A 19,697-nucleotide genomic window follows, 5' to 3' on the forward strand; every position below is an offset into this window, starting at 1 on the left:
TTAGAAGAAAATCAATATATTTAATTAATTCTATATTTACGAAATTATTTTTGCGTTTATTTCCAGTTGAATAATTTATTTTACACGTTTAAATAATTATTTCATAAGTTATTCTAAACTTTTCACTCTCCACTATCCAGAAGAATATAAATAAATAAATTTAACAATAGTAATCTTGCATCTAGTAAATCCTTAGAGGTTACGGTGTTACATGTCGATTTGAAATTGCAGTGCTAATTATGAGAGGTCCTACCTAATGCATGCAAAATGCTTCGTGAGCTCACTGCCCCCACAGTGAAACACTTTGGCAGCTGCGGGGTTTAGATTTGACGGGAAGATGGGTGGATATAATGAAAGGCAAAAAAATATTACAGGCAGCAAAAGAGTTTAGAAAGTGTTCACCTCTCAGCCGTCAACATGCGTCTGAGCCAGAGTGGAGTGGTTGGATCAGAGCATCTTTTTTAAATGGCCCAGTCCAAGTCCAGACCTGAATATAGTTGAGGTTCTTTGGCAGGACTTAATTAAAGTTGGACATTCCAATGTGAAAAAATGTAAGGGTATATTAATACTTTTGGGACTCGTGCAGTAAGCAGATGTGGACTCTGATTTTGTTGTTCCTTTTCAGGTTTGCTCATCTCCCTCTTTGTGCTTTGTAAAAATCTGCCACAGTTCCTACATGTAGCTGCGTATACACTGTGTAACTCGAATGACGTTTCTGAAGCTTAAGCATCTTGAGCGTGTGAGCTTTCACCTTTGAACTCCTTGTTAAGTGTTTAGTTTGTGTGGTTTGTGTTCCAGATTCCCCTTCGTCTGTGGTAAACAAACAGCTGGGATCCATGACTCTGGATGAACAGCAGGGTGCGTCTCTCCATCCTTCCTCTGTCCTCTCTCTCCGTCTCAGAACGCGTCTGTCCTGTTTGTCTTGTTTCAGCTCTTTCTCTATTCATCCTCTTGTCCAATACCTACATAACCTTTAACGTGCAGCAAATGAGATGGTGATTTTAATTACTAGAATTAGACGTGTGGATTTTGAAGCAGACTGCAGATTTTTTCTTGAACCTGTTCAAGATGCAAGAGATGCAGTTCAACATGAGTGAAAACGTATCCTAACAAATTAGTTTGTCAGGGTTAATAGTTGGGCTCCAACCTTACGCCTTACCATGACCTAAACAACTGACAGGTATTTCCTTTATTATATTTTTATTTAAGGATGCAGACCTATTATAAAAACAAATTAATTAGTAGGTGGAGTAGAGTTATGTTCACTGCTGATCCAGTGTAACTGACAGCCTTATTTTACACTTTCTTTTGTGATTTGAGGATTTGACCCTCTAACACACAATTAATGTTTTTAACTGGCTCATCTGTACTTCTGTTGACCACTAGGTGTCACCAGAAACCCCAATCGTAAATAAAAATAGATGTTAAGCGCAGAGTTCATGAAAAATGATCAATTCTGGTAATAAGCTAACCAGCATAGTGACTGTTAAATGCCTTATATGAATGTAATATACATCTGAATGACTCTTATTTGTTTGGCTGTGCTTTCTGAATACATTTGGAAATAATAATGTGTTTTGATGAGTTATGCAGTTTGGAAATGTTAAATAAATAAAAACAGTTAATTTCCAGTTTGTTTTTGCACAAACTCAGTCTGTGTTAAACAATTTAGAATATTTAAGAGTTAGATAATCTAGTAATGAATCTTCACCTCTGCACATATATTGTAAGCTATAAGGTTGTTTCTCAGTCTTAATTCTTCTTAAATTCATCTGTTTAAACCTTCTTCTCCAAGAGTTGATGAACCTTTTTATGTTTTCTCTGGGTTAACCTGTGCTGCATGTTCTCAAAACCTTTCAGAATTGTTTTTCTTTACACATTTCCAGCGCTCTTCTGCTCATTCTGCAAGCATGAGAGGTTCAACCGCCGTTGCTTTCCATTTTGTTTCTGCCGTCAGGAGCAGCAGAGGCTGCAGGTTCAAATCCTGAGGAATCGGTTACTGCAGCAACCAGCAGCACCCCCACCACCCCAACTCCCACCCCGTCCACCACCCGACCCAGCGCAGCAGAGCCGGTCCTCAGCCTGCACTACAGCTCAGAGGGAACCACCACCAGCACCATCAAGCTGGACTTCACCGACGAGTGGTGAGAGACGAGCAGAGAAACGGTTTCTGTCCAGACCTTAAATTGTGTCAACTACATCAGAAATCACTCTGTGTTTTAACTTGATAAATGACTTGGATATAATAGCAGATTAAAATAAGTGACGAACAGATTCGATGTGCCGAAAAAGCTTTAGAGTTTGTGTTTAAAATCAGATTAGCATTAATGCCTTGATGATTTTAAATGTAAATGAAAAAGACAAAGCAAGTAACTGATTGAAAGAAGGAATGGTGTTTTTATAGAAACATGTGCTCAGTTTAATTTATTAATTTGCCAAAAACAGCACAGCACTGACCTGTGGTTGCAATTCAAATCGAAAGACTTGTTCATGTTCTGTTAGTATATCCGCTGGTACTTTGGCTTTTTTTTCCTCACCTAAATCTAAGATTTTGGATTTGTTAATGATTGTAAATATTTCTGCCTTGTCTGTCTTTGTTTTGACGTTGAGCATAGAGAGCTTTCCGCCTCCTCTATGAACCATAAAGAAATCCAAATATGTAGTTGAATAAATAATGGACCACATATTTACCCAACATTCAGCCACAGTAGTTTTAATCCAGAATGTTTTGCAGGAACATATTGTGGATGATTTTGACAGATTGTTGCTAAAATCAGTAAAACCTTCAGAGATAAAGACGGCGTCTGGAAATCGGCAGATGTGACTCTTAGACCTGTTCTGTTTGCATTTATAAACTGATTCTGGAACAAGCCAGATGATTCCAGGTTTATTTTGTTTTAACCTGGAAGATGTTGCATCTATGATTCTTCACTTTGACTTTATTCCTACTTAAATGAGTTCGTACTTGTTTCCGGACATAGGATTTAGGTTAGTATGTATCTTTCGGTCTCAAGAATCCATCCTTCACCACTTTTTGTTTGTTTCTTTATGGTCAAACAACTTTTCTTCTTAAGTTGGTCATTGTTTAACTTTCTCCACAGGAGCAGCAGCACGTCCAGCTCAATGGGCACCGGAGTCTCCAAAACATCTGAAGTCGTGGCTCCAAACAGGCAGGAGACTCTGTCAGCAGAGACTTTGGTGTCAGAACAGGGTAATTCACGTCCGTCATGGATATAGTTGCAGTGTTCAGTGCCTTGCAAAAGTACTGACGCCACTCGAGCATTGTCACTGTTTGTCACAGCCGTAAACCTCAGTGCCTTCACTGGCATTTTAACGTGAAACAAACAGAATTGTACATAATTAGGGAGCCGAGAGCCAATTAGGGGAATGTATATTCTCAGATTGTTTAATTCTGGCGTCTGCTAACGAGAGCATCTTCTTTCACATGTTTGCCATGTCTCCTACATGGCTTGTGACAAACTGCAAAAGACGTTGTTGGGTTTTTCTTTTACCAACAGATTTCTTCTTCCAGCTTTTCCATAAAGTGCACAGCTCCTCGGCTTTAAACCTCCCACCTTCCTCTCTGACTTGTCTGCTGTGTTTCTCGGTTTTATTGTTGCTCTTTACTCTGTAACAAAACATCTGAGGGCTTCACAGAACAAAGGAAATCACACAAAAAACAATTGGTTGCACTGGATCTTATCTTGGATGTATCAGAGTAAAAGTGGCCCTAAAAATAAATGGATGCCACTTTTATTTTTTTTTTAAAAGAGAAAATTGCTAAAGAAAAAAAACATCACTCTAAAAACCACTGGTTGTTTTCCTTTAGCTTCACAATTATGCAGTTTGTTGGTTTCTCACATCAGAAATCAGTAAAATACATTGAAAGTCAGGATGTGACATCTTAAAAAGCTCGAGGGGTATTAATACTTTTAGCTGGCACTATATCCTCAAATTTATTCCACATTTTACTGCAGAATAAATTGGACCATGTGTGACTTCCTGTGCTCCTCAGGTCCCTGTGCGTCCTCTGGGCAGCATAGTTTGGCAGCAGCCACATCAGAATCTCCTCGCGACGCCTCCAGCGCCGGCCCCCTCGGCGTCTCCACGACTCGGGGTCCCGCCGAGTGGGAATGCACGGGGTCTCCGCCGCAGGAAAGGAGTCAGCCAGAGGGCTCCGAAGACCCATCAGGCGACTGCAGGAGGGCGGAGCCTGCTGGAGAGGAGAGTGTGGAGGGTCAGAGTCAGCCGGCGCCTAGCAACCAGGACTCCGACGACAGCGACGATGATCCCATTCTCATCCCACCAGCCAGATTCAGAGGGCAAGGGCAGAGGTACTATATATATATATATATATATATATATATATATATATATATATATATATATATATATATATAAATAAAAAACATCTTTGCACTTTTTAAGGATAGATTTTCTGATTTAAGTTTTGTGCTTTCACACTCGCTGTCCTCAAACGAATGTAGATTTAATTCCAGAGGATCTGCAGTAGGAGATAGGATGATCAGGTAACACGCTCGCTCTGGAAACCTAAAACAAGCTAACACTGGAGCTGCGTGATCTGCTGCACAGCATCTAAAGCCAAAAGCACCACACAGTGTTCAGTTAACCTTTTTTTTTTGTTTTGACTTGGTTTGACTCGAACTATTAATACAAAGAGCTGAGTATGGAGTGTTTGCATGTGATCACAAACGACGTGAATAAAAACACCATGGCTGCATTTATTGTATCTGTATGCATGATGACTTCAAAAGAATTACATGTTTTGATGCTTCATGCAGGTGATTTTGCAAAAAAAAAAAAAAAAAGATCCTATAAAATACTCTAGTGGTTGAAATGTAAAAATCTAGGGTAAATCAAATCATGACTCGGCATGAATTTGCGGATGATTTTTGAGTTATTTAAATTTTGTGGGTTTCTTGCTTTTTCTTCGCTAGGCGCTCTGCAGCAGCTCGCATACAGGAGCTGTTTCGCAGGAGGAAAGAGAGAAGAGAGATGGAGGAGAGTGAAACTCAGAATATCAGGAGACCTTCAGTGAAAATGGTTTACAAGGGCCACCGCAACTCCAGAACAATGGTAAGCATCAGCCCGGTCGAGCTGATCAACACACCTGGTAAACAAACAGGTTAGGTAAATCCATTAGTTTTATCTCAACGCAGATAATCAACACATGTACGTGCATTTAGAAAATTAAGGTTATTTATCCTTTTTTGAAAGCTAACCTGTTTTTATGACACATAGCAGAAGAACTTGAGACACCTGTAATGTTTAGGTATCCTCTAGCAGTCGTCTGTGTGACATTTGAGGTGCTTCTCGCCCTCGTGTCCAGATAAAGGAGTCGTGTTTCTGGGGCAACAACTTTGTGATGAGCGGTTCGGACTGCGGACACATTTTCATTTGGGACAGACACACCGCAGAACACCTCATGCTGCTGGAAGCCGACAACCACGTGGTCAACTGCCTGCAGCCGCACCCGTACGACCCCAGTGAGTCCAGTCAGGGTGGTGGTCGGATCATAGAACGAGACGAAAGGAATGCAGCTGTGTAATTTAGTATTTTTATGCTTTTTTTTTTTTCCAGTTTTGGCTTCTTCGGGGATAGACTATGACATCAAGATTTGGTCACCACTGGAGCAGTTGGCGTCTTTTAACAGAGTCCTTGCTGAGGAGGTATAACAAATTGTATACGACTTAGATCTGGGCGATTTAGCTTAAAAATATTATCGCTGAGTCATCTTTTGCTGATCTATTTTCTAAAACAAATAAATGACAAATAACAGAAAATAGTTTTAGAAAATGCTTTTATTTCAGTCAATTTTTTTGTTAGTTTTACGACGATTTTTTTTGTTTAGTTACAAGAATGCAGTCATAATATTAGCAGATTAAAGATGCAATTTCACCACAAGAACGTCTAAAGATTAGTTTGGATAAAAAATATTTTGGTTTTCTTTGTTTTCATAAAATTACTACGACATTCTCCTAACATTAAAGATAAGATAAGATCATTTCATTAGTCTCCCATAGGAGAAATTTATCTTTAAGCAGGGGCAAAACTGCAACACAACAATAAAAGCCCATCCAAAAGGACACAAATACATCAGATGTATTTATGAATAAATACATAAAAACAAAAAAAAAATACATAAAAGCACAAATGTGAGATCAGCAGTACATCCCCATAACCATTTCCATTCACATACAATACATCTTCTACATACTACTCTTGGTCATCGTCTGGACCACTACGACCCTGTTCTAGTAAAATTAAGACTTTATTCTAGTATTATTTTAACTTTATTCTCATACTGCTATGACTCTATTTTTGTAATATGACTCTATTTTCATAAGAAAAAACTCTTGACCTTTTTTGTTGTTGAGTTTACCGTAATTCAAAGAAAAAAAGAAGTGGTAAAGCATGCTCGTCAAACAAGATGGCCGCCCTGGGCGTGCTGACATCACTTTGAACTTTTGGAAACCCAAGGAGATCATTGGTAAAATACTGATAAAACTGATCAAATTGATTTGTTGTCCAGCCCTAAAACAACTTTACACGACACCAAAGGTGAAGCAGTGTGGAAGCCAAAAAATAAATTCTTGACAGATTGAAGCGCGTAATCTGTTATTTGTTTTAACATCCAATTTTCATTTGAAAAGTTCATACTTCTGTCCTGGGGCTAAACACTGTCCAGCTGGAAGCCCTGTTAATTTCAGAAGATGAAACATAATAATAATAAGAATTTCCAGAAAGCTCTCTTTACAGACATAAATCGAAAATTTTGATTATTAAAAGGTTCAATGTTCCTGCCACTAGTTTCAGAAAATAAAACTCGTATATTAAAACCATTCTTATCTCCTCATTAAAAGGTCATAACCCGCAATGAGCTGATGCTGGAAGAAACAAGAAACACAATCACTGTCCCGGCCTCCTTCATGCTCCGAATGTTGGCGTCCCTCAATCACATCAGATCAGGTAAACCTCATCGCAAACGACCCAGAGAACGTCGCTCTTTCTCTTGTATCAACTTTTTCTTTTCTTCTTCTTCCTGTAGATCGCCTGGAGGGCGATCGATCGGAAGGATCCGGTCAGGAAAACGAGGAAGAGCAGTAGCCAAGTTGGCATTTTATTTTCATGGAAAAAAAAAAACAAAAAAAACCCACTTTTTGTTGTTGCTGTATAGCACTTGCAAAGAACCCCTGAGATTTGTACTAGTAGAATACTTCCTTTTGGATATTAGTGTTATTTCTAGGCCCATGTGTTATTTCTTTCTTTCTTTTTTAAAGAACTTTCTTACTGATGTTTCTGTAGGAGGATAAACTACAGCTGTGTGACTGCAAAAGTTTGCCAGTATGGGTATATAAAAGTGTGTGTATAGAGTGCTAATAACAGCGGCTGGTGTGAAAGGATGTTAAAGTGCAATATTATTTGTTTGGAGAAGGTGAGAGTTGGATCAGTGTTAATGTTTGACATTTTTGAATTTGTAGCAATGAAATGTTGACGTGCTGCTGCAGCACTTAAAGCATGTGAATACAGACTTTAATTAAAATACAAAGGCTTTAATTCTGTTGTTTTATAGAGTTTGGACGGAAAGAACTGTGATCAGCGACGGAAACGCGGCAGTCTGTAACAGAGCAGCTGCTGAGTTGCTGCTCACAGCTGGGTTTTTTAGCAGCTGTTTGAACGCAGGCTCTGTCTGGGAAATATCGAAAGCTGAAGTATTTTTCACTTAGCTGCCCTTTTAATTTATTTTTCATGCATTAAACATGTTTGTTTGCTTTCTTACTTGACTTGGGTTAAAAAAAAAAAAAAAAAAAAAACAGTTTCAGAAGAGTTTTACTCTGATAAACTCTACAACATTTTTTTGCTAGAGATGGAGCGTTAAGTTATTGTGACCCATAGAGCTAATATGGCCAAACGCACAATAAACAGAGCTGTAACATCAATCAGATGTATTTCAAACCGTAAGATGTGATTTGAGTTTGTTTGTTTTGGTGCAAAATCAGGTTCAAGCTTCGTTTAAACATTTAGCTTAAAGATAGACGCCTGCATTATTGCTGACATCCCTGGTAAAGATGTACAAGAAACACTTTCAATGACTTCCATCTGTTGTTGCAGCATCATAAACAGTCAAAAGATTGTAAGACGTCCGTCCTACTGTCCAAAATATAAACATGTAGAGTTTGCTAGAAGTTACTGGGAGTTAAACTAAATTACTGATACTTCCTTCTTTCCATTTTTCTTGCGTCTTCATGAGTTTACATAAAATCAAGAAAATTATGGACAAGTCTGAGAATCCTCATCATGAAACTGGCATAGAAAAACAGTGTCTTCAGTTAGAGACTTTTGTAATACAGACTGCTACAGGAGATCTTTGTCAATCTTTGATTATATGAGTTACAGCAACATTTAATTTCCCTTTAAGGTCAATAAAGAGAGTATTTTTGACTTTGAATTAAATTGAATTGGCAGAGACACACAACCTTCACAAATAAAAATAGAGTTCCACTCAAAGCAGACATGTTTGATGGTATAAAAGTTTAATACAAATATCTGTATCCATAGTTACAATAGAAAATGAAATGAACCTCAATGAAGATTATATCACTTCTCGTGTGTAGTTTTTTTTCCTACTACAAAAGTACCAGTTAATAAAATAAGAAAACATACAAAGTAAAACTGAATTTCATAAATGCACTCCAGGCATGTCTTCGCTGAGGGAATAACATTATAATACGAGTTTCATAAATAAGCCGAGGTTCTTCAATACAACTAAGAGTGTAGAAATGGATAAGCTACATGTACCTCTGAAAACATTTCTGTAAGCTGACTGTGAACCATCAGTTCAGTATAATTAATTTCTGAAATATTTGCTACAGCAATCAGTTTAAGGACTGACTAGAGACTATTTTTTAGTACCTCTGTGTCTGCTCTGCTGCTGAACTGCATCAGTTTCCTTCTCTAATGTAAAGGGAGGCATGAGGACTTGCTACAGCAGCAAGTCCTCATGCTGAATCTGAGTCTGAATGGACTAAAAAACCCTGAAACTGAACCATATAGAGACATTTTTTTAATGAAACTGACTATTTTTTAGCTGTGATTTAATTTTGGATTGTTTGTCTATAAATAAAAAACAATATGATGTAACTGGAACTTTTACAGCCTTAGTTTGGCCTGAAGTGGCCTGATATTAAACTGCATTTACTGTAATTAAAGTCCAAGTCATTAACATGAACAAGATGAAGCAAATATATTTAAAGGTTTTGTATTGAATTCAAGGTCATTTTTACATATTTATTATGTTTAAAGTTTCAGGCTTTTCAAAAATCCTCTTTCTGATTCTTGGGGTGATTTTCAACATTTAAGATAAATCTGCAAATTCAGGTTCAGGTTTTTATAAGCCTAACATAAGGTCTATTTTATGTGACTATGTTGAAATTCTACGTAAAACTGAAAAACGTAAAAAGAGATGGTGGGGTAAGTAAGGCAACAAGTGAATTTTTCCTCAAAGCTGGTGTGTTAAGAGCAGGAAAACAGGAAACACTCAGCCTTTGATAGTCTGATGAGAACTGAATTGTGATGGCTACAAAACTGGGTCATATTATTACCAAGTGTCCATCAAAAGAGGCCTGGCGAAGAAACCGTGGTTTACCAGAGATCACAGCTGCACATGGGATGTCAAAGTTGCCCTGTGTTGCTCAGTTTAACAGATGGGTTGCATAAGAAGCTGCATATCAATAAGGGTGGAGGAAATATTCCCTGAATAATGCACCCTGACACAAAATGGTAAAATGATTCAGGAATGGTTTGAGGAATCACTTTAAGGTTTACTTGGACTCCATGTCCCCAGATCTCAATGCAATCATGTTAAACTGGACAAACAAGTCAAATCTATAGAGGTGAGGAGTGCAGTGACAATAAGGAGTTTATGCCTGATTGGTGCATTCATGCATATGCTTTAAGCCTGACTGAAAAGTTTGTTTTTTTAAGTAGCCAAGTTGAGATAAAAATGAAATTTATTCATGACTATTTTATCCTGAAGTCAGAATAAGGATTTCATTTTGGTCTTTAGAAAAAATACGCATGAATAAAATATTTCGAATCAATACGTTACTTTTTTTGATACTGATCGAACCTGGAAAAAAAAAAAATACATTTATATTCCCAAGGCTTAGAAGCATCATAAAAATAATAGTTTATCCAGGTGCTGATCAGGTTACCTTTGCTGGTAATCCTTTAAGTCATCAAGCACAGAAAACCTAAAACTGGGTCAAGAAGCTTTGCTGCAACAAAATCTTATTGGACCGTAAACATCTGCATGAGAGAAACTGTAGCAGATTGAATCTGAGGTGAAAGATTACTAGATTTTTTTTTCAATAATTTCTCTTTTTTTTTTACTAAAACTGACCACAGCACATTAAGATACTAAAAATATATAATAAAAAAATGTGTAGCAAAACATTATTACCATGTAAGGTTACAGTAGTACAAAATTCCTATTAAAAGTACAAACATGATAGATAAATTCGTCCAGACACTGACAGTGTTCCTTTGAGTGAAAAAGTGCCTCTTCCTGTCTGCCAATAACTTCGGAGAATCCAGACTTCATCGGCCGTACCACAGGGTTTCAGTATGCAGTCGAAGGCCAAACCTGCAGCGATTAGATGAGCTTCTCCTTCTCCTCCTCCTCTTCTCTGTCGTCCTTGACGATGCCTTCATCGATGCTCTCCAGCCTCAGTCTCTGACCGTCCGGGTATCGGGGCTTCTGCGCCCCCCTCGTCACAAAGAGCCCTCCCCCCTGCGGCGCTAGACTCTGCTCGAACAGCGCGAGCTTGGCGTCGCTCTCGATGGCCTTCGCCAAGCAGGAAGCGAACGAGTCGAGAGATTTGTGAATCTCTGCGTGGACTTGGGCCGAAGATGTGTTTTCAGCTGAGAAAATAAGAAATTCAGAAAAAAAAAAAACAGCATTCATGTTTGGTGTAGCCATGTTTTTCATTCATCTCCAACAAAAGGTTGCCTCTCTAGGGTGTTCCCAGGGAACTTAATGATGGGATACCTTTGGAATGCTCCACCTGGTCTTCGAAGGTGACCGAACTCCGCCTCTTCCCGGATGGATTCCCGTTTTGTGAGGGGAAGGAGGAGCCGTCTGTGCAGGAGTTCTCCAGCAGCATCACGTCGGTGCCTGCAGGTAAAGCAAAGAGGGCGGCTCCCTGTGATCCTTTTTTATCTCCCAGTCGGAAAACAACAAAACAAGAAGCGCATGATCTTACTCATCCTGAATGCCAGCTCTTCAGCTGAAACATGAGCTGTTAAACAGGAATGTATGAGGAACCATGACTAACCTGGAGCCACAATTATCTTACAGTTATTACAGTTATGGTAGAAATTGGGTTTGCTCCAAACTAGATAGATAAATTTGTAAAAAAAAAAAATAATAATTTTTTGTCAATTTGAAGGATTTAAAAGAAGAAATTGGAATTTGAGGTAGAGGGAAATCTATAAGCTAAGCATTTTAATATATTTAACAATAATGTAACAAAGAGGCTTAGCATAGATTTTTTGGTCAGCCTGTCACAATAAGTAATAAACCAATTAATCGCACGATACATTAAACCAAGCTCAATAATTTCAATTTGCATCAGTGTTTGTCTTTCTCTTTCTACCAAAGCCTGGATGACAAACGTCTTCATTCTGGTGCGTTGATCTCATCTAGCTCCTCTATTGAAGGACAGTTTTGTTTACAGAGACTTTAGTATGCATTTTATTTGCAGTTTCGGTTGTTTTGCTTATTAATTTTGAATATTTAAAATGTACTCCAGTTCCGATGTTAAATGTTAAGAGGAAATTAAAGTTCATGGCTCTTTGAAACGATTTACTTGCATTTTTATGCCATTACTAATTATGTTACTTTAAATTGGTCCCAAAACAACAATGCTATTGTTTATGGCAATAACTTCTGGGACAATTTATCATCCAGAACGATTTGACATAGTGACAGGCCTATTTCTTGGTTTAGGTCACTTATATCTTTATCTTTGTTAAATATGAAGAGGAACACTAGTTTTTTGTTGTTGTTGTTTTTCATAACAAAAACTACCATACTGACAGACTTAATAAAATTCTAATACAACAGAACCTTTTCCGTTTCTTGTCAAAAACAAAAGGTTTTTACATGAACTATATATTGCTTAAAGTACTGATTCATTCATCCAAATGACTGGATTCAGGTGATCCAACTGCTTCCATGGCCACCATGTCTAAAATCCAACATTAGGCATCCAGACTGACTCTCTAATCATTTGCGAAAGAATGAGTTGCTCTCAGTGAATCTATATGGACTCTAGAGCAGAGGAGACGTGATCTCTGGAGTGATGCATCATTCCTCTCTGGGTTTAGGTATTTCCTTAGAGAATGAGAATTACGTGACTGCATTGTGTCAAGTGTACAGTAAAGTTTGTAGGGAGAGATTTTGGTATGATTATGATAGTTTTATGCTCCTGAGTCACTGGAAACAGTTTGGAGTTACAACATGACTGTGTGCACCACATCATGGACAAGAGAGATTGATGTGAACATAATCACATCAAGGATGAAGTGATGAAATCATATCGTTCTTTAGGATGAACGCTAAAGTGTGTTTCTTGTGTGTGTGTGTGTGTATTGCCTACCTGAGTCCTGAGTGAAGCTGAAGCCGGTGTCTCCTGTGCTGCTTCCTTGGGCCAACAGGTGTCCTCCTCCGGCCAGCATTGCAGTCAGGTGCGGGGACATACCCAAGTCTGAATAAACAACAAACACATTCACAAAACACACACTCACAAAAAAATAATTTGTTCCCACATTAGTCAAGTGCTCATAGACAGTTCATAGGAAAACCTTAGCAGCTTACAGGTTGATGCTTAAGAGGACTTTGATATGATATTCTGGTGTTACATATGTTGGTACCAGTTTTGGGGTTGCCCAGGGTTCAATACTCAGTCCACCACAGTTCTTTTTAAATCAACCTTTCTTTTCATTATTTTGCAGATGACTTTCAGTTCTTCCTGCCAGCTGAACTGAACAGCAGAGATTCACTGACACCAAAGTTGGGCTGTGTGAATGAAACCAAGATTGGACAAAGTTGAACCTCGGTGAAAATGGGTGAGCTGGTTTGAGTCAACGCTTTTGGTTTCTTAGATCCACTATGGTATGAGGAATTTAAATGCAATACTGGACAGCTCTATAAAGTTGGATAAACAGATTAATACAGGAATTTTTTTTTTCTTTATTCCTAAATGTAACTTCTAAAATGTAACTCCTTAAACCATCCATGCACCTTTGACCCCCTGCCATAAAGTAATTAGGCAACCACAAGATGGCAGCAAATCCTTGGTTTGTGTCATATTTGAATCAGCCGGCATTAGTGAGCTACATCTGCCACCTCGGCTGCTTCCAGATTGAAAGTGGTTTAAAGTGAATTTGCCATGGCTGCTCTAAAACGATACATATTTACACAGCTTAGATGAGAATCATTTACTATCTACTAATCACTCATGCACCTTCTCTGGCTTTTGAGTTGAGCAAAGGATGAGAGCAGAAGTGGATTTGATTACTTAAACTGCATATTTTTATTGCAATTATTTTTATTAAATTTTACACATTTTATTTTATGTGTGACTAAAATTTTAAGCAGTCCGGTCAGCTCGTTTTTATGCTATCAAATTAAAGTAAACCGAAAAACCGGCACCTCTTGAACTTGCTGCACTTATTTCACTCTTTTGTTTTCTAACTTCTTTGTAAATACATTTTCAACACATTATGAGCGCACCAATAATTACAAACATCCAACTCATGAAAATATATGACCTTAAAGACTATAGTCCCTGCTGCTGTCCCACCTGTGATCCTGTTAGAGATGCTGAAGAGTCGGGACGTCCGCTGCCTTGTGGCAAACGACTCTCTGTAGTAACGATCGCCGAAACACATCCCCAGCAGCTCCTTCCTCACCGTTTTATTCCACAGGCCATAAATGAGCGGGTGGCACACGGCGCTGCAGAAAGAGAGCCACGCCACCAGAGTCTCCAGCTCCTGAGAGACGTTGCCCTGACCCCACAGGGCCTCTGTACACACCACCCCAACGTACGGCCCCCAAGTTATGAGAAAGGTGCCGATCACCACCAAGATGGTGACGAAGGCCTTGCACTGACTCCCTGCGTACACAAGGCTCCGTCTGCTCCCGTTAGAGGAAGTTGAAGTGCTTGAGTTCTTGCGTCCGTTTCTCTGAGTTCCAGTTGAGTCGTCTTGGGCTACAATAACCGTCCCGCAGTGAATTTTTCTGGCTTTCATGCGAGCAACGCGGAAAATGACTCCATAGCAGGCCAACATGATGAAGAAGGGCGGGAGGATGCACCAGGTGACCCAGAAGGCGGCGTAACTCGGCTCTCTGGACCAGGCTGCGACACATGTCCGCTTTAAACAGTCAAACTCGAAGGAGGACCAGCCAAACAACGGGGGCAGGCAGCCCACCAGCGCGTGTAGCCACACGTAGACGATGACGACCACCGCCCTGTTGCCTGTGATCTTCATGGGGTAGATCATCGGGTAGAGCACGGCGTAGTACCTGCCAGGATGAAATGGGAACAAGATGGAGAAATCTGTCAAACAGCAGCTGAATGTGGTTCTCGGGGGAGACTGCAGATCCGTAAACCTCAGAGACTGCTGAGATGGAAGAGGGCGACACAGGAGCTGAAAGCTGCACGAACCCACAAACAGTGCTGTAATGCGTTTTGGTAAAAGATGAAAACAACAGACAGACGGGAGTTTGGCAAGAGAACAAAAAAGCTGCTGTGTAACCAGAAATCCCCAAAGGTGCAAAGGATAATTAGGAAAGCAGTGAGAACACCGTGGACCGGGAGCTGCTGAGAAAATTTACAGTCACAGCTTTGTGAGCTCCAAGGAAATAATACACAGGTTATCTCAAGTAGCTTTAAATGCTAAATTTGGCTCAAATAAAGTACAGTTCATGAAAATAATAAGTCCTAATGAGAAACCTCTTTATTCTCTTTAGAGACTTTTAAGTAAAATAAATAGCTGTTGATTGCTTCCCAGAGTTTCACAAAGAATTTCAAATGTTAAATACAGAGAAAAATCAAAAATCCTGGAAAATGTCATTGGAAAATGACTGTTTGTTCAGTGTGTCTGAGTGCCACAGAAAGGAGCTTTTGATTCCTCATTTATTATTTCCCATTAGAGAAAAGACACAAATCCGTTCTGCGCCTAAACTTGGAGGAAGCCAGAGAGAGTCGACATGCTTCGCACATTTACTAAACAAAAAGTAGAAACAAAATAAGTAAGGATGAGAAATCTGGCATGCAACTTTAAATCAAATATTGCTTTTTGCTGCCCTTGAACATGTTCACAAACTTCATTTTTATTTTATTTTGATTTTATGTGACAGACCAACACAAAGAGACTTGGTGTTAAACATACTTTCTAATAGCACTAAATATCTAGAGAGTAAAGTTTTGTCTATTCTTCCCTGACAAATAGCTTAAATTCAGTCAGATTAGATTAAGGTCTGCACTAAAGCTTACTAACACACAACTATGATTTTGATCCAAACTATTTCACTGGAGTTAAAGTTGTGTGTTTAGTGTGGCTGTCCTGCCTCATTGAAGGTTTTAAAAGGTTTTCACTTGAATTGAGCTCAATTAATCTTCCCATCAACTCTGATCTGCACACTTTCAACTATCAAAAAAACGCATATCCACAGCATGATGCTGCCACCACCTCTGAGGGCTTCACAGAAAAGCTGGATTTCGACTGTGCACAGGAGTCGACTCAACTTCCTAATCTGGTAACATGTTGAAGCACTTGGTTCCACTGGATTTTATTTAGGGGTATCAGACTAAAGGGCACTGATTGGAAATACAAGCCACATATTTCAGTAAATATTTTTCAAAACTATTCAAAATTTACCTTCCACTTAACAATTATGCAACATTTTGTGTCAGAATATCTCATTAAAATACATTCAAATTTGTGTTTGTGCAGTCAAAAAAAAAACACAACAAAAAGCCATCAAAATGTTAAAAATATATGAACAAATTAGATTTTTCAGTTTTAGGATTTAGGATAATATAATGCACACAAGGACCATCTGCAACACTTTAATAAGAAATATGTCATAATTGTTTCAGGCAAAATACAGAAAACATAAAAACAGTAGAAGAATTCATCTAACTGCAACTCCAGGCTGATCTGGCACCAACCTGTCGATGGCGATCGCTCCAAGGGTCAGCATGCTGGCCGAGCTGATGAGCAGGTAGAGCAGCGCGGTGAAGTTGCACCACACCACCCCGAAGACCCACTCTCGCTTCGCTGAACTCACTGCCACAAACGGCAGCACCAGCACGGACAGCAGCAGGTTGGACAGGGTCAGGCTGAACACGAACTTGTTGCTGGGCGTGAGCAGGTACGGCCTGCGGTAGAGGGTGGCCACGATCAGCAGGTTCCCCAGGCAGGCCAGGAGCGTGATGGTCAAGATGGACACCGACTCCAGGACTGCCAGACCATCGCCGTTCCCCACTGAGGTACAGTTCCTACTGGCGTTCATGGTGAGAGACTGGACCACCGGATAGCGAGGCAACTGTGGAAGTCTGAAGAGAAGGGACTCAAAATTACACAAATATACCAGAAAAGTATTATTTGAGAATATTTCTGCTTGAAATAGAAGACAAAGAGTTGAAAGCAAAGCCTTCTGAACCCTTCTAACATGACTAACCCTGCAAAGAATCTATAAAAACTAATCAGAAAGTTTTCTAAGTCCAGATGACTTCTATTTAAGCACTTATGATTGGTTTGTGTTGGCATGTGTCATCATGTGATTGACACAAAACAACACATATTTTAACACTAAGTATGAACTGGTAAAATCCACCAATCTAAACATGTAGGCCCTTGCAGTTAGCAAAGTTTTATTTTACCTTTTAGGGTTCTAGAGAAACATGGAGGTCTAAACTGAAAAGGCAAAAGCAAAAATGCTGTTAGGTTAAGGTCGATAATATTGGTAAGTATTGCAGTGATCAGCTGCTACACATATTTTCTTCTTTCCTCTCTTTCTCGACCATGGCTCCTACATTCTGTGGTATTCTGCATTTTGGGCAATGTAGTTTGTGTCCGGTGTGAGCATCTGCTGCCCTGAGACTTTGCCCAACTGGCTAAATAATTCATTAATTGCATGTGAGATGCAACTTCATACCACTTCGAATATACACTGCCTGGCCAAAAAAAAAGTCGCCACCAAAAAATGGTCACACTCTCTAATATTTTGTTGGACCGCCTTTAGCTTTGATTACAGCCCACATTCGCTGTGGCATTGTTTCAATAAGCTTCTGCAGTGTCACAAGATTTATTTTCATCCAGTGTTGCATCAATCTTTCACCAAGATCTTGTATTGATGATGGGAGAGTCTGACCACTGCGCAAAGCCTTCTCCAGCACATCCCAAAGATTCTCAATGGGGTTAAGGTCTGGACTCTGTGGTGGCCAATCCATGTGTGAAAAAGATGTCTCATGCTCCCTGAACCACTCTTTCACAATGTGAGCCCGATGAATCCTGGCATTGTCATCTTGGAATATGCCCGTTCCATTTGGGAAGACAAAATCCATTGATGGAATAACCTGGTCATTCAGTATATTCAGGTAGTCAGCTGACCTCATTCTTTGGGCACACAATGTTGCTGAACCTAGACTTGACCAACTGCAGCAACCCCAGATCATAGCACTGCCCCCACAGGCTTGTACAGTAGGCACTAGGCATGATGGGTGCATCACTTCACCTGCCTCTCTTCTTACCCTGATGCGCCCATCACTCTGGAACAGGGTAAATCTGGACTCATCAGACCACATGACCCTCTTCCATTCCTCCAGAGTCCAATCTTTATGCTCCCTAGCAAACTGAAGCCTTTTTTTCTGGTTAGCCTTACTGATTAGAGGTTTTCTTACGGCTACACAGCTGTTCAATCCCAACCCCTTGAGTTCCCTTCGCATTGTGCGTGTGGAAATGCTTTTGCGTTCACAATTAAACATACTCCTGAGTTCTGCTGTTGTTTTTCTTCGATTTGATTTGACCAAACGTTTAAGTAATCGCCGATCACGATCATTCAGGATTTTTTTCCGACCACATTTCTTCCTGGAAGACGATGGTTCCCCACCATCCTTCCAGTTTTTAATGATGCCTTGGACAGTTCTTAACCCAATTCTAGTAGTTTCTGCAATCTCCTTAGATGTTTTCTCTGCTTGATGCATGCCAATGATTTGACCTTTCTTAAACAGACTAACATCTTTTCCACGACCACAGGATGTGTCTTTTGCCATGGTTGTTTAAGAAATGAGGAGTTACTCATTGCATCAGCTGGGGTTAAATAACTTGTTGCCAGGTGAAAGATAATCACCTATGCAGTGCTTATCCAATAGGAGGCTTGTACCTATTTGCTTAGTTAAATCCAGGTGGCGACTTTTTTTTGGCCAGGCAGTGTATTAGCCAACAATTACTGCACTCCAACTTGTCCTTTGCGACATGAATATTGCACACACTGATAGTGCTATGACGATATAATTATGATAAACTGTGCTGCCTTAGTTACAGTTATATTTGTGAAAATCAAAAAAGCAAAGTCTAATGTGAAACCCGTAAATTTGTACTTACAAAACTCAAAATAGGCAACAAGTTTGAAGGTAGTGAGTCACTCACTGCATGTGGTTCATCGAAGCAATACAATCTGAGGAGAAGTTTCACACACTACGGTATATTTGAGCAAAACAACGCCAAAGAATATAAAGGTCTCATACACTTTTTCTTATAAATTTGTGTACTTAGAAAATTTTACAGCAGTTATTTAAGTTTCTAATTTAGATGGGTGGATGATGGGATGAAAAACAAATGTTTAGATAAAGCTTGACCGTGTTTCTTTACAGACTAGTTATTTCAGATTTTGGTGAATTTATAACGAAACATCATGAAAGCATCAAACTAAAATTTGTCCAGCTTACCCACTGCAGATGGTGGATTAATTTTGATTTTGTCTTAAAAGCTTCACAAAACTTCAGATGTCTTTTATTGTGTCTTTCACGTGATAATCACAGACTGTGAAGCTGTTACAACGCAACATGTAAACTATTTTGTAAATCACTAGCACCCAAAGATTGAACTCGAACGAAACTTGAGGCTTTAAATCTCAATATGTTGACACCGGAAACCGATCTTAATTACTGTGTATGTATACAACTTTACGTAATAATAGTAGTTAAAGTGAACCCCAAAGCGCAGCGTTTTTTGATTTTATTTTATTATTTTTTTTAGCTTTCTGAACTGATGATAATGTCCAGTTCCAGACTCCATAGCGGTACAGCTACCTTTAGTTAGCCAAGTTTGGCTAAAACTTTCCCCATTGTCCCCCCCTGAACTCGGCTCTTTTACCTGCTTTTGTTCGGCGCTGGGGCTCCGCATTCCGACTGTCAGCGAAGACGAACCGTCCATCTTGTTTTTGTGTTTCCTCGAGACCCGACAGAAGCGGGATGAACCAGAGGAAAACGGCAAAGCCAGTGAGTATGGAAAGAGTTTGGGATGGTATGAGATTTATCTCGGGCGGCCAGCTGTGGCTGCAATGGCGTCCTCCTCCTCTCCACTCCGCCGCCTCCTCCCAC

The 19,697-nt window shown here is 39.5% G+C and overlaps 2 protein-coding genes across 6 annotated transcripts in view; one reads left to right on the plus strand and one right to left on the minus strand.

The window, feature by feature from the left end:
- dcaf6 (DDB1 and CUL4 associated factor 6) overlaps window positions 1-7,977 on the plus strand; it is a 26,614-nt gene extending 18,637 nt beyond the window's left edge. For 3 of the 5 annotated variants that reach the window (XM_023336740.1, XM_023336742.1, XM_023336744.1), the window contains 10 exons: window positions 799-858; window positions 1,958-2,144; window positions 3,102-3,211; window positions 4,016-4,334; window positions 4,488-4,529; window positions 4,959-5,097; window positions 5,351-5,507; window positions 5,602-5,690; window positions 6,885-6,990; window positions 7,070-7,977. In XM_023336740.1, the coding sequence (XP_023192508.1) occupies window positions 799-858; window positions 1,958-2,144; window positions 3,102-3,211; window positions 4,016-4,334; window positions 4,488-4,529; window positions 4,959-5,097; window positions 5,351-5,507; window positions 5,602-5,690; window positions 6,885-6,990; window positions 7,070-7,128 (1,268 nt within the window). In that variant the 3' untranslated portion in view covers window positions 7,129-7,977. The remainder of the gene's footprint in view (window positions 1-798; window positions 859-1,957; window positions 2,145-3,101; window positions 3,212-4,015; window positions 4,335-4,487; window positions 4,530-4,958; window positions 5,098-5,350; window positions 5,508-5,601; window positions 5,691-6,884; window positions 6,991-7,069) is intronic. The other 2 variants (XM_023336741.1, XM_023336743.1) reach the window with 2 other exon arrangements.
- Window positions 7,808-19,697, minus strand: gpr161 (G protein-coupled receptor 161). Its single transcript, XM_014468431.2, has 6 exons — window positions 19,471-19,697; window positions 16,263-16,649; window positions 13,890-14,611; window positions 12,684-12,791; window positions 11,072-11,197; window positions 7,808-10,944 (listed from the first exon to the last, which is right to left on the minus strand). Exons 2-6 carry the CDS (start codon window positions 16,604-16,606, stop codon window positions 10,676-10,678), a joined length of 1,569 nt encoding a protein of 522 aa, XP_014323917.1. The 5' UTR covers window positions 16,607-16,649; window positions 19,471-19,697; the 3' UTR covers window positions 7,808-10,675.

Source organism: Xiphophorus maculatus, chromosome 7 (assembly GCF_002775205.1).
Source record: "Xiphophorus maculatus strain JP 163 A chromosome 7, X_maculatus-5.0-male, whole genome shotgun sequence".
NCBI classification, from domain to species: domain Eukaryota; kingdom Metazoa; phylum Chordata; class Actinopteri; order Cyprinodontiformes; family Poeciliidae; genus Xiphophorus; species Xiphophorus maculatus.